General features: G+C 28.3%; 1 protein-coding gene across 1 annotated transcript in view; it reads right to left on the bottom strand.

The window, feature by feature from the left end:
- Positions 1-15,936, bottom strand: part of LOC111628600 (zinc transporter 5-like) — a 67,533-nt gene that overhangs the window by 44,181 nt on the left and 7,416 nt on the right. The window contains exons 2-8 of the mRNA XM_023372425.1: positions 12,802-12,972; positions 12,353-12,440; positions 11,054-11,127; positions 5,790-5,960; positions 5,439-5,724; positions 3,143-3,351; positions 2,447-2,604 (exon numbers count right to left, since the gene is read on the bottom strand). Coding sequence (XP_023228193.1) covers positions 2,447-2,604; positions 3,143-3,351; positions 5,439-5,724; positions 5,790-5,960; positions 11,054-11,127; positions 12,353-12,440; positions 12,802-12,936 — 1,121 coding nt within the window. The 5' untranslated portion in view covers positions 12,937-12,972. The remainder of the gene's footprint in view (positions 1-2,446; positions 2,605-3,142; positions 3,352-5,438; positions 5,725-5,789; positions 5,961-11,053; positions 11,128-12,352; positions 12,441-12,801; positions 12,973-15,936) is intronic.

Below are 15,936 nucleotides of genomic sequence, written 5' to 3'. Positions count from 1 at the left end.
CACCATTGAGCTCAACAATCTCAATGACCTGAAAGACCAATGAGTATTCAACAAATTAACATGGTGGCTTCCATAAAACAAGTAAATTTCACTTATACAAATTATCAATCTACTCTTGCTGTGGACACTGTAATATGATTAATGAATGATCTGTATAAGGTAAAACATATGATTGCACAATTATGTTAGATAATTTGGTCAATATTGAAATTTTAAACTTTTTTCAGAGACAAACTACTTCCATGAATTCATCCAAAATTTGATTAGGACTGATATTTGGCTCTCTTTACAGCTTCCTAATGATAGAAATATTCAGAAAATTCAAAATATTGAAGAAAGACCAGTATAGAAGAAATTGATACAGGTAAGGGTTCATTTGAAATTGTCCTCTCAATGCAAACATTTCTTTTTTCTACAAAACATGATATCAAATCATTCAACAGAGAACTGACCATTAATATAAGTGTTGAATTTAGAAACATATGTTTAAGAGCTGAGATCATCTACTTTTAAGGTAGTTTTGTTAATTGAATTTCCGTCTAAAAACCGTTAGAACCTGGTGCACAGCCCAGAAGAAGTTTGAAAACATTCATTTTTTTGATGTTTTTCGATGTTACTACACCATAAATTGGTTCCGTGTGCATAATTTTTTATATTTTAAGGTATTGTTTACCTCATATTTGTAGCTCTTGTTAACTCTTCTGCTGTTCTGAGCAATAGGAATTCAGATGTAAGCATTTGCATATGGTCCCAGTATATTTAAATCTCTGGCTCTGGCTGCTTGGACCAAGTTGTAGCAACACCTCTCATGATATCTTTTCTATACTTGTTTAGTTTGGTGTTCAACTGTTGAATAGTAGGAACTTACTCATAGTATTGATGAAAATTATAAGCCTATTAGTAGCATTATGAGTAAAAATATAAGAATTAATTTTGAAGTGATTAAAATTTTTCAAATTAAACAAAGTCTAAATTAATAAAGCCAAACAATTGCTAGATTAGATTGGGCTTTAATATCACTATGGTGTTTATAGATGTTTTATATTTGTCTAAATTAATCTAGCAAATTACTTTACAACATTAATGAAAATCTTAAATATTGCAATTAATAGTAAGATGCAAAATATCCAAAGATAAAATTTGTTATAAAACTTGTCATCATCATACATAATCCATTAACAATAAATCTTTAGATTACTTCATATGATCAAAGTAATTCAGAATATATTAAAATTTCAAGTCATTACTAAACACTTTTTGGCAAAAACAGTATGCACTCAAATCATATCTCAAAAATGTAAATGTTCTATCGGCTTTCAATTTACACTTCCTTTTTTATTATTTATTTCTTACCTAATGGCATTTATCCCATTGATAAGGAAATTGTTATTTCCAACAAGGTAAAATTGTTTAAGCTAACTTCAGAGACAGTAAACAACATTACTTCATTGTTGAACTTGAACTGTTGACCACCAAAAATTATTTCAGTGCTTCAAACAGATGATAATCACTTGGTGAGAGATCGAGATTATATAAATTGGGTATCCTAAAATTTCCCAGGATGAATATTGAGATCAGTTTCACAAAAATCTGTTTGCCACAATATTTTGTGAAAGAAAGTATTATTTTTTGGGTCTTTGCTTATCTTTTTTTGGAATATTTTTTCAGTGTTGTAGGCAGTAAACTGCTGTAATATTCAGAATAATAGTAATTGCACGCTCCATGAAATTAATACTTATCACATCATGATATCAGAACATTGTCAGAATCACATTTCCACTCTGCTTTTTCTGACAAAAAAATTTTTCTTGTCTTGAACTTCTAACAACATTCTTACAGAAGATATTATTACCTAACTTTTATGTTTATCTTTTAAATATTTAACTAGTTTGACACTGTTTCACAAAGAATTAAATGACACATCATTGCTTGATCCTGTATAAAATGCTTGTTATCACCATTCCAGTACTTTTTATATTATGCACAACAATCCTGTTATTGATTAATAGAGAAAATGTTTAGGATGATCTAGGAAGAAGAGAAAAATTCAATTTCTTGCCATTTCCAAGTGTGTCAAGTGAAATTCCAGTTATAGTTGAATCATTCTCATAGTTATTTAAAATGACTTTTACAAACCATCATTAAAAAACTTATACTATACTAGTGTACATTCCATTCATTGAAAGTTATAATTCTAAGAAAGATTATTCTTTATCAAAAATATTTGTAAAATTTAATAAAGAAATCCTAGACTTCTGTTTCATGTATTAATTTTTAAATCTTACAGTTTGTAATCAGTTTTAGTGATATTTTAGTGCATATTTCATTACATGTTCAAAAAAATTGTTTGAAAAACTCAATTCCAATTTAAATTCTCATCATTAAAATTAGTATTTCATAAATTAAAACATGTATTAAAAAATAAACTTCAAAAAGAAAATCTTACCCATAAGGATAAGTTTTTGTTGCCTTTTTTCTGGCAAGAATTGATGCACAGAGTCCCATTACTAAAGCTGAACAATCAAATAACATATGAAATCCATCTGAAATTAATCCTAAACTATTGGTCCAAATACCATAAATCATTTCTACAAAAGTAAATGCCTGAAAAACAAATAAATGCATATTAAATATTTATTATTAAAATTAAGTATTTTGCATTTAGTTATGTTTGCAAAAAGATTTATTTTTAAATTAAAAATAAACTTGCCTAAGTTTTATCTTCTATCAAATCCACAGAATAAATTAAACAAATCTGACTGCTAAGTTATGGTACCTATCATTTTTACTTACAATAAAATGTTCTCTGAGATCAATCTCTCATTCCTATATACCATATTGGCATTCTAAAGCCCTCGGTTTAAAATTCTATCCCCTTGTTCCATTGGGTCATTTAAATGAGTTGTTTAAAGTGTCTTAAGAGTAAATCATTATAAGTATTACAATTAAATTTAATTAATTTAAAAATAAATCTAATAATCGTTTTTTAGAAAAATACCTTGTAAACTTTCTCTAAATTTGATAAGCAAGTCAGCATTTGACTCTTGTTTGTATTTGATAAAATACTTAAACACTTTAAAACTATTTTCAAAAAGTGAATATAATTAATAAATTGAAAATATTTAAAAACTTGAAAACTAACCAAATTTAAACAAAGAAAATAAAATATCTTCCTTGAATCTGATTCTTCTAGTATTTGCACCAAACTACTCTTTACAATGAGTAGGAACGATTGAGAGGTACGATGTAAAGTATCTCCAGTAAACGTATAAAGAGGCAATCCAGCAGACGAATAACCAACAAAAGTGCCTTTGGATCCTCCAGTGGCTGGAGATGTCAAAATCAATGTAGCTAAAATATAAAAGAGTTACTCATTTAAACATTTTTAAAAAATATAAACATTGATTTAGAAAATTTTTATAGATGGTAAACAATGCTTTTGTTACAAAAATATTGATTAAATCTCATCATCTAAATATAATGCAAAATACCTTTCATTAATTATTAAGGAAGTGATGCTTACAGATAATGTAAATTACACTAAAATATTCAAATATAATACAAAGTCATTATATTGCAAATCTGAATCCTAGTAGTCCAAAACTCTGGTTAATCCAAACAGAAAAAAAGAGCATATTGCAAATGCCAATGATGAGTAAAATTTTCATTAAGTCCAACACCACTTGACTTCTGACACATGACTATCTCCCCACTTCTTTGTGTTCTGTATTACAAAGTTTAATAGCATTAATTCCCCTTATATACAAGTTACTGTGCCAAATTTTGTTTCTTAATCTTTACCCCATCCTGATATATTAAACAAAATAGATGCCAACACAGCTACATACATGTGCACATGCACAGAACTTGTTCCCCAAGGGGTTCAAGGGATTTCAAAACATTGAGCCTTGTAAAAAAAACCCCGAGGATCAAATTTGACATGTTTACAATACTTTCTCATGTTATATTATAACAGCTGGAAAAGTAAAAAGTTAGATCTCTCTCCAAGCAAAATATATGGCTGTCATGCTCACCTTGCACCACTCAGGACAGACAATGTGTACAAACTCTCAAAATAATTTTAAAATTTTGTTATTACAATAGAAAACAAAGGCTAGTCTCCTATTTTGTCCATTCTATTTGGTCATATACTTTCTAACAGAAAGATGTTGAAACCTACCACATATGTGAACAGAAGTTATCATTTTCAAAAAACTGATTGGTATCAGTCAATCAGTCATCCTGACATAATAAGATCTCATCCAACTACAAAATATTGATAAATCTCGTATTAACATAAAAAAATACAATAAAAAATCTTGAATAATACAAAACACTCACTAATCTGAACAGGTTCAGGCTTCAATTAGTTCAGATTAGCAAGATTCTGCTGTATAATTAAATTATTAAAATATACTGCTTTCATATTTTCATTTGACATACTTAATAAATTACAGGAATAAAATAAGACTCCTGTTTTATACAGAAATCTTATTTTCAAAATAATAATATCATTACCATTAGTTCAATAAAATTTTCAGTGAATCACAAGCAACTGGAACATCCTTGAGAAATTAATACCATCAATATTCCAGAATATCTAATGTAATTTAATGTAGACTAATATTTTCTACTATTCTTTAATGTCCATTCAAGGTTGAGTTTATCTGAAGAAGCCAATTAAGAAATGTTAGTCTGTATTAAATTAAGTTAGATTTTGCTGGAATCGGGTGTTAATTTATTCTCAAAAACTAATTTTATGTAAAGAATTGCTTTCTACAATATTATATACAAAACATTGCATATTATTCTCTCCATTGTTGGCATTCTATATATACATAATGAAGTGTAGACTTGAAAATGCATCCTTGAAAACTATACATATTATATATGTAACAAACAAGTAATACTTTTCAGATTTACAAAAGATTTTATATTTTAATAACTGAGATCAAAATGCTAAAATGTTATAAAGTTGTTTTACAATTATAATAAGGCTTTACTGATAGAACATTAAGAAATTTATTTGATTTATCTGTCTATAAATCAATAAGATTTGGAATTAAATCAAGTAATTATTCTAAGTTTCAAGAATTAAATCAAATAATTACTACTAAGATAGCAATGATACAAATGTTTTGAAAAATATTTCAATTTCTTTATGAAGAAAAGTCTAAAATTTCATGAAGATAACTTTTACTATTTTAATGTAATATAATTCAGAAAGTAAATATATTCTTTCTTATAAAGATATAAAACAAAAAGCACATTGCATTAAAGTGAAAAAATTTTATTATAAAAATTTACATAATTTCTATAAATAAACTATTTTCTGTAAAATAATAATATTCATATGAGGTTAAACAATGATAATCCTAATTTTTTTAATTTTGTATTAAGAAATATTTAATTTATAATATAAAATAAATATTACTTACCTAATACAAACATAATCCAGCTAAATATCACACCACCAGAGAGAGCATGCTCATTTTCTATATTTATTATATTTTTAGCAGACCAACTATATGTAATTATTCCATTTCCTGATACAGTGCTGAATAGAAGAGCTGACAAAAACACAGCAATGGAACCATACTTTGCGCAACATAATGCTTCTAAACGTACGGTACACATGGATTCAACATAATAATCAATAACTAATAACAGAACAGAAGACACTAATGTTGGTATGATAATTTGTACAATAGATATAGACTGCAGCTGAAATATAAGTCATTTTTAAAAAACATTCTTTTTTTTTTTAAATTTGATGACATTATACTTACTTGAGAAGTAAAACAAAGTACTATTGCCCATGGAATTAACAAAACTACAGAAACAAGTGAAGAAAGAGCATTTAGTCTTTTTGCTCCTCCAATATCCACTGATAATCGTCTTGCTGCACTATTAAAACCAGTTTGAAGACAAACAACCAATACTAGTAATAAAACACCACCCTAAAATTAGAAATATATTATTAATGAATAGTTTATGGTTTATAACATGACTTCTTAAACTTTTTTTATTCACGACCCCATTTATGATTGTGATTTTTTTCGCGACCCAAAAATATAAAATAAAGATATATACAAATTTGCAAAAACAATAATGGTGTACTACCACAGTTCACTCTTGTGTTACAATGGAACAGAGACAACTGAATACACTGAAAAGCAACAACGCTACACTAGTTTACACTACAGTGTTACTGAATTGTTGTCTCGCTGCACCAGAAGTGACACAAAACGCAACTCACAAAACCTATGACACAAAGCGTGCCATTTTCAAACTCTCACAAATTATTTTCAATATTTTGCATTAAAATCTCACGACCCCAAGATTTCGCTATATGTAATTATTCCATTTCCTGATACAGTGCTGAATAGAAGAGCTGACAAAAACACAGCAATGGAACCATACTTTGTGCAACATAATGCTTCTAAATGTACGGTACACATGGTTTCAATATTGGAGCAAAATTGGGTCCCGAAAACGGGAAATTGACCCCATTACGGGTCGTGACCCATAGTTTAAGAAGCCCTGGTTTATAACATTCATAGAATCATTCATAAATTATTATTTTCAATACTTTCATCTGATATCCAGTTGTTGTGTATCTTAAGTCATATCTATACTTGAAAAAAATTCTAAATTGAAGATGTCAATTGCAAAAAAAAATGTTACAGAAAATTTGCTTATCAATACAATACAATACAAATCTCAACTTCTTTCGTTAAATTACCAAAAAATCAAAATGAACTATTTACAAATAAACCAACAATACTAGCAAAAACAAATTTTGATGCTTATTAATGCTACTATTTGAAATTACTGTAATCATGTTAATGATTATATGAGAAGTATATCATACACAAATCAACAGAGTAACTGTTTGAGCTTCATCTCCCATCTGCATTCAAACATCTTGTTGTCTACTACCACTAGAAGAACCATAAACAAAAATGGCAACCTGAAATAGAGAAGACATTTTGTATTCTGCAGTTTGCAAAGTTGGAATCATTCACCATTGTGCAACATAAGTAATCTGATGGAGCTGTAGAATTATGGCTGCTGTAGGAGGAGTGACAATGGATATGCTGTAGTAAGTATAGGAAGAATTTGAGTTTCAGTTGGATGTGTGCTATGTGACATGAGATGCACACATTGAGAAGTTGTAATAGGAAGATGTAAAATTTGGACAGTTTCCAATGTTTTAAGGTAATACAATGAGAGATAATAACTACAATAATTTAAAATTATAGCATTCATTTTGGAAGATCCTGAATATCAAGGAGTCTTCAAATAAGCAAAAACTGAAGATATTTATTTCTACTTAATGTAATTTGGTTGCTGTTTATTCAATTTCTATATATAACGCCCCTTTAATCCAAAAAAAACTTGTTTTCTAACCAGAAATGCTGTGAGACCATCTACCAAACAAGTTTTTTTGGATTAAAGGAACATTATATCTAGAAATATTTATTTCTAGGTTAAAAATGTTTTTGCTATATCGTCAAATTTTTTTTGCAATTAATCAAATTCAATTCATAAAAATGAAAACATATTTGCAAAAAAGTAAAAATAAAATACAGTGGAATCCCGGTTAACGAACATACTCTGTTCCACGAGTCCGTTCATTAACCGAAGCAAATTTTCCCATAGAAATTAATGCAAATACAATTAATCCATTCTAGCCGTCAGTATTTTTGTAATTTTATTTGTAAAATGGGTTTTCTTTAATGAAAATATAGGAAAACGTGCTCATAAACAGTCGATCTAGGTTAAATTTTTGGAAAATGGGAAGATTTGATGGGTATAAAAACATCACATATGATCATTAAAGTTCTAAAATGACAGATAGCAGAAACAATAGGCTAAATTATAAGAGAAAGGCTTATAGGTTTATCAACAATCTCTGATCAGAGTTGACAAACGGGTGTCAAATAAACGCCTCTGAACAAACCTTTCTTGGGACCTGATCTGGTTTCAATTTTCACCTGGAGACAAAGAAGAAAACAATCAGGAAGCAAGGACTAATCGTAAGGTGAGATTCAAGGAAAAAATACTATAAAAACCCCGAATCTCAAGGTCAAAACGCAGTTTCCTAAAAATTCTATGGTGAAATCTGTGTCGTCTTCATCTGGATTAAGCCTGAAGTCGTGCCCACTAAAATTTGTGTTGTGTCTCGCAAACCGCTCCAGTCGTTGCAGCTCTGTCACCTACCATCACTTCTGTGACCAAGTGAACCCATCTCGTCCGCTCTGGGGCTACAACTGATCAGCTTGCACTATTGTAGGACCAGCGATATGCCACTCCTCAGTGCCGGAGAAAATACTGTAGATAAGCCATTTCCAACTATCTCAAATATGTAAGCATCTTCCTGTTCTAATAAATGATTTTCACTGTAAAATACTTGTCACCTTTGTCTCCTCCGCCACCACCAACGTACAAATGGACCCTAGACCATCACCGACACATGATTAACTGATTTTCCCTAAAAGCCAGCAAGCTTACAAATTTGACACAAAAACCCGTTAAGTTCGTTATTCGAGACAAATTTTTGCAAAATAAAAGTTCATTAACCGATTTGGTCGTTAACCAGGACGTTCGTTAACCAGGTTCCACTGTACTTTTTTTGTTCCATTAATTTATTTTGTTTTAAGTAAACAATGTAAATATAATTATTGCTTAATAAATTCTACTATTATGTAATTTATTTTAGAAGTATATTTTACAGATTTTTAACAATTTACATATTTGTCAGGAAAAATAATGAGTATATAAATAAGAATACATAAGTCTGAGGTTTATGGCTGAAAATAATTTTGTAAAAAAGATGTTTTATATTCAAAATATTAAAAATTTATATTAAATATTCATCTCAAAATAGAACTCTGTCTCAAGTATTTTCTAAGAATAAAAATATGAATTTAAACAAACTATATTTATTTTATAAATAAAAACAGCTAACTCTCGGTATTCATGATAATTAGGTTCTTTGGAAATTTTGCAAATAGAAAGGAAGTCCTATGAGAATATCAACTTAGGTTCCTGAGAGTCAAGCAATGTGGCTGAGCTAAAGCATGTTGCTGTCTCAGGAATATTTAAACTTTTACAGATAATTCAATAAACAAATAATAACAACTAATGTTTATTTTATTCATATGTTTAATTATATCAAAAACATTAATCTTACATTTTAAAACAATTGGGGAAGTCATTACAACAGTTTGAAAAAACTGAATTAATGTTGTTTGATGAACTGTTTTATTCCTGTCCTTTAAGACTTCAGTATATGGAAGCCAGGCTGCTTCCAAAACTTGCTTAAATTTGAGATGGTGCTCAGGACTAGATTGATTCTTGCAACTCCTTCAATCTGTCAATAGTGCAGTAAATTTCTGAAAGCTTGTAAGCTGTCATCAGCAGCTTTAGCATTTTTCTCCCCTGTTTACAATGTCCCACTATGCTAGTGTGAAAATTTTTATAACTATCAAGTGCATTTCCTCATTTGTGGGCTCTGCAGCTATCTGGTATAGTATGTTCTCAACATCTCCTGTGTACATTCCATAAACTTCTCATTGACTAGCTACTTTGCCATCTTTTACTGAATTATTATCATTACTAAATATTACTAGGTAGCACATGACCAGCTTACAACCAGTAATTGGTCTACAGACTTTACACACAAACTTTGACCCCAAATATCTCAGCTCATAAATCAAATTTCAAAATTCTGAATTCATCATGACCTTGGCCTTGTTGAGTTGTACACATGTGCAAAAAAAAAATCATGTTCAGAAATTGCACAGTTGCTTTAAACTTCAATTGCAAACAAAACACTTTCTGACTTATGCAGAGCTCCATTCAATTACACATGGAAGTACCTATTTACTGAATTTATTCTATTTACATAACTCTGATATAAACCTTTCTCGTGTATGATTTGGCAGAAGGCATTATTATTGTAATGCAGTTTGGTAGTACAGTAATTACTGTATTTTGCTTGGTTATGTCAAAAAGTTTAAAAATTAGAGATAACACAAAGTACATTTTTACAAGTACTGTAGTATGACAAAAATATCATAAAAGCAATTCGCAAATGTACAAACATTTTGCAAATAGTCATGTGTTTGGTCATAACTTTACAATCATAAATAGGAAAAAGGATGATTACCAAACACACAAATACCAAGAGTTACATCGTATATCTATATCTTGTAGATTTGAAAAAAGTGTAAGAAATAAACAATGCAGTTTAATAACTTAAAATAATGTAAAATAACTGAAAATTACATTCATAGTAATAATGAATTTCTGTAAAAAAACAAAAAATGCAAAGCACTTAATGCAAACTGAAGACAATCCAAATAATTTAGACTCAAATAGAGAATCAGAAAGTAACATATAAACAAATATTCTATCAACTGCTATTTATAACATGCAGAATAAAATGTGAAAGAAAAACTTTTCAAACAAAATCAAATGATGAAACAAAACACAACTGAATGCATTAATGTAAACAATCATCTGAACAAAAACATTACAATTTTACTCTTAAAAAATAAGTAATATTGCAATATACTAAAAAGTTTCAGAAAATGAGAAAAAATTAGCACAAATCAAAAATAGTAATAAAATTAAATCATAAAAAATTGATAAGTATACAAGTCTCAGAAAATACAAAACAATAAATTACTAAAAACTATAATGATTCTAATATGAATCCAATAATCCATTTAATGTTGACACTAATATCTATCCCATTGAAACTAATTAAGTAATTTATATATTAGTAAATTTTTATTAATGAAGAAATTCAGATAATGAGACAAACAACATACTGTACTATAATTAATAAAAAGAATGCAAGGAGAATAAAATTCTATCTTAAATACTTTTACCTATCATGTTTTGAAGTAAAAACATGATAGGTAAAAGTATTTAAGATAGAATAAAAATTGTAATTAATTCATGGAAAATACTGTAGCAATAATTATAAATTAACAAAAAATTATATCTTTTAATAACACATATGTATCAAAATACTTACTTTATGATCTGCCAATCCTAACCATGAAATAATATAGAAAAACACATGACTAAATCCATGGTGTTGATGTCCTTCTGCTGAGCTTCAGTTAAGATAATAACTTTTAATATTAAATAAAATACAGGGTAGGTAAAAAAGTCACTTAACACTCCTGCTATAGAATATAGAATGCACCTAAAGTTAATTCAATCATGTCAGGAACACATTAGACCGAGGGGAAACAGATTGATGCATATAACACATGGAGTTGCATTCAATTGCATTGGATGGCAGCCATTATGAATGCAACTCCAAAACTGTAAAAGGGAAGGGAGTCATGTGACACATCATTTAGGGTCAGACTTTCACAAGGAATTGATTGCTAGAAGATTTTATTTACCTACCTTAAATAGAGTTATGTACATTATATGATGTGCTCAATGTACACATTCTTTGGGTACATTCTATATTCTGTAGTAGGGGTTAACTGACCTTCTTTTCCATCCTATACTATAAAAAAACATTAATGACAAATTTTATTTAAAAAAAAATAAACAGAAATCATTTAAGAAATCAAATATCGTAGATATAGCTTTTAAAAAGAGACAGCATCCAAATTATCTATATCAACTTTTTGGAAACAACTATGTAATTAAATAATTCAAATGAAAATGTGAAGTATTATTTAATGTAGTTTATTTAAATATCTACACTTCAACAGATTTTAAATAAAAGCAAGAAAAATAAATTTACTCAAAATAATAAAACTGTTTTAAAATGAGTAATTATTTTTTTTTATTATATAAGAATTGTTTTTATACAATATTTAAATAAAAAGTTTAAGACAAATAAATAAACAAATGTTATTTAAAATTTATATTACATGCAAATTTATAACTTTCTTTTAGAATATTTTATCTTCAAACAAGAAAAAATTTTACTTGCATAGTAATAATTTGGTTTTGATGGAATACAGCAACACAATACAAAGGAAATCTGCCAAGAGAAGTCTCTCCCAAGAAACGTTTTCTATGGAAAACTGTCCTCTATTTAGTTGTAGCATAGAAGAAAACCCAGAAAACTCTGAGTGATCAGCCTGTATGCCAAGTGCAAATCCAAAACCAACTATCAACATTCAGTGGTTTGCATAGGAGTAAAATATATTTTATCTTTGTAATTATTAGATTTTCAGCAATAATTGAAAATAATATATACTTTTAAACTTGAAAATTATAAATAATGTATCTTTCAAGCATCAAATTAAGATTTAAACATATGGTACATTAAATCAAGTTTATATTCATATTATAGAAAGGATACGATGTTCAGTTGGTTCAGTGTTATTGTCATCGTGATCAAGAAACAAAAGTGCTAAAATTCCAATTAGCAAACATACGGCACCTCGAAACTACATTTAAAATATAAGGTTATATATTAAATTGTATACAAAAAGAAATAATACTTATTAAAAAAGCAATCAAAAAATAATAATAAATTTGTTGATGTGTTAACATAGTAAATCATTACTATTATTCCCATAATAGTATTCTAATGGAGAAAGAGTATTTTCATGCATTAAATTACCTTAAAATTCTCTTATTTGAATTATTTTAGATTATAGAAATGGTTGCCACCATATTTAAAGAAAATAATGCACTTAAAACTGCATATAAAACTAAATTTTCTTTCAATCTATTCCAAACAGAATTTACACACACACACAATAATTTCAAAATGCATAATTATATGATATAACATATTTTACAGACCTTTGAATGACCACCTGCTCCCATAAAAAGTGCACTGATACCAGAAATAATAATAAAATCTTTATGTTCTACTAAAAGAATTGTTCTTAATGGGCCACACTGAGTCAATCCAAATAGCCATAATAAAAGCAGCATTGAATTAATAGTAGCATGACGAATAATTCTTATCCACTAGAAAATAAAAATTGTAAATATTTTAAATACCTTATACAAGTAATATTAAGTATATAAATCAAAAATAACAAAACATTAGATATTTTTGTAATCTTTTAGTAACCAAGGCAAATTATATGCAGAAAAGCCACCACACACTTTAATACAATATACGGTGTACCAAAAGAAAATGTATACATATTTTATTAACCCACAATATTTTTTTCTTTGGGTAAAAATTGCATTAGAAATGAATAATCTAGTCTTTATTTTAATATTTACTCTAAATTATAAAATTAAAATAAACATAAAAGTGAGTAACAACCAAATTGTGTTTACATTTTTTTTTTAGGATATCCTGTATTATTTTAATGTATTTTTTCTTATATCTAATGATTTTTAACATAGCAAGTATTATAAAATATTATAAAAATATTCAGAAAATAAAATTTACAAAAATATTTATTTATTTAGGAATGTAACTTCNATTTTGTCTCATTTGCTGCTACTTTTTTCCAATATGAAGATTACAATAATTTATGCTCAATTGGAGAATGAGACAGGACATGGTTTACCCTTGTATAAAATAGTGTAGAAATCTACTTATAAAGTCAGCTAGTTATCAAAGACAAATATGGATTAGGTGGAAAATATATATATATATTTCTGTAAATATATAATTTCTTAATCATTTCACTTACATTTTTTTCAGTGGAACCATTACAAATAATATAATGCTATACATTTTGAAACTGCTATTCGACTGATAGCAGTTTCAAATCATAAACATGATTTACAAATCTAAATCTTCCCAAAGCTGGTTATACACTATTAAATAACGAAACAGTGGTGCAAGATTTAGCAGAAAATTATATTAAAAGAATGAATGATCACATCACTTCCAATCTTAACAGGGGTAATAGTAAGGGTTTAGAGCAGTGGTAGTCAACCTGGTCCCTACCGCCCACTAGTGGACAATTTGAGCTTTCATAGTGTAGGGGTTTTGTCCAATGCCGAAGCTACTTTCTGTTATCACTGCGCATCTATGACTCATTGACAGAGCAGGTTGTATGTAACAGTGGCCATTGCTCCAGTTAAACTCATTTTGTAGTGGGGTTGGTGTTGCCAGATTTAGCTACTTTTTTCAGTTTGATGTAAAAAAACATACTTGTGCACTGACAAAAAAATTTCTGTGTTATAAACATATGCAAAATATAAATAAAAAGATAAATTTAACTAACATATATATTCCGGCGTATAAGACGACTTTTTAACCCAGGAAAATCTTCTCAAAAGTCGGGGTCGTCTTATAGGGCGAGTATATCCCAAACTCTATATTTTAACTGGAAAAGTCGGGGGTCATCTTATACGCTGGAATATACAGTACATATTTTTACTAAACCGTCAATCAAAAATTACAAGTACTTTGCAGTTGCGCTAAATTAACTTACTGCAGAACTGGTGGGTGGTTAGAAAATTTTACTACCAACAAGATACAGAAGTGTGTGGTAAGTATAAAAAGGTTGACTATCACCTGGTTTAGAGTGTAGTGTGTAGACAAACAAATACTAATTAATTATGACCAAAGAATAAAGGCTTTATACAAAGAAATTGCTACTAATAGAGGGTGGGGGATAACTTACAGTTCGTAAGTTATTAAGAAATGGCAAACATGCCATTAACACCAACAATGCACCAGGGGAGTATATAGTTTACCTGTGAGAAATAACAGATTTCACAGAGATCTATTGTACATTGATTCAACCAAGAGGTCCTTTAAAAAATGGCTGGCTAAGCATAAATATGATATACAAAACAAAAAGCTGATCACCACCCTAGCAATATACGCTTCTAACACTGATGTGGAAGCTAATCTACAGCAAGCCAATCTCATTAGAAGCATCCTTCAAACCGATCAAATCAAAATTTTAGCTCTTGAAATTTTTAAGCTGAACTAAAAGGGGAATGTATCAATTTTAATGAGGAAGCGAACATCTCAGATACTTGATAGTCATTTTTCGACGATCCCAATAACATTAATAAAAAATAAAAAATCAAATAATTCACTTAATTAAGATTTGCAACAAATATATTCATTAATTTGTATGTTAATTGTTATTTTAATTTTAATGTTAACATTAAGGTGTGATCTTTATACTTATTCTAATATTTAATGTTCTGGTGGTTTTAAAATATTTAAATTCAATCTTTTAGCATTCTAATTCTATCTAAATAATCAATGATAAAACATCTTGATAAATCTTGTAAACTTGATTTAATGTAATAAATTTTTTTCATAATTTGTCTGTAAATAAATTATGAAAAGCATTTCTTACATTAAACTAAAGATAGTTAAATTAAGTCTTAAAATAATAAATTATACCAAATAATGTAGTAAAAATAAATAGCAATTTATCCCAAATAATATCAACTTACAAAAAATAAGTTAAATAATTTAAAATTAATCTACCTTGGTATGGTGTTATACAAGGTGTACTGTTTCTTTTGTGAGCATATATAATGAGTAACCAAAGGATGTTCCACACATTTCATTGAAAATATATGCATCAGCAATGTCTGATAATATGAAACTTTCAAAATAACACATTAACATGCTGTTGCTCTATCATTTCAAAAGTGGCAACAATGCAATGAATACTCACAATCAGTACGTTTCTATATTCAACAGTTGACTCAACAGTGAATTTTCTGTTGAGTCCCACCGTTGAACGATCTGACGTCACGTTTTGCAGAAAAAAGAAACGCTTTCGTTGAGAGGTCGCTTTTCAAGATGGCTGACTTAAGTAACGAGGTGGCGATTTGACTGTTTTGCTAAATGATTAAAGTAACTCGCTTAACCATTATTCGAATAAATCCTTTTATTCAAATGAACCCATATCTGTATCATTTTTTTGTATACCGGGTCTTTCTTTAATAATTTTAATTAATTTCTTGAATATTTATATCATTAGGAAGACTTAG

This window comes from Centruroides sculpturatus, unplaced genomic scaffold (assembly GCF_000671375.1).
Source record: "Centruroides sculpturatus isolate CEXI.00-Female unplaced genomic scaffold, Cexi_2.0 scaffold34, whole genome shotgun sequence".
Taxonomy (NCBI): Eukaryota; Metazoa; Arthropoda; class Arachnida; order Scorpiones; family Buthidae; genus Centruroides; species Centruroides sculpturatus.
This window is presented reverse-complemented; position numbering and strand designations above follow the sequence as displayed.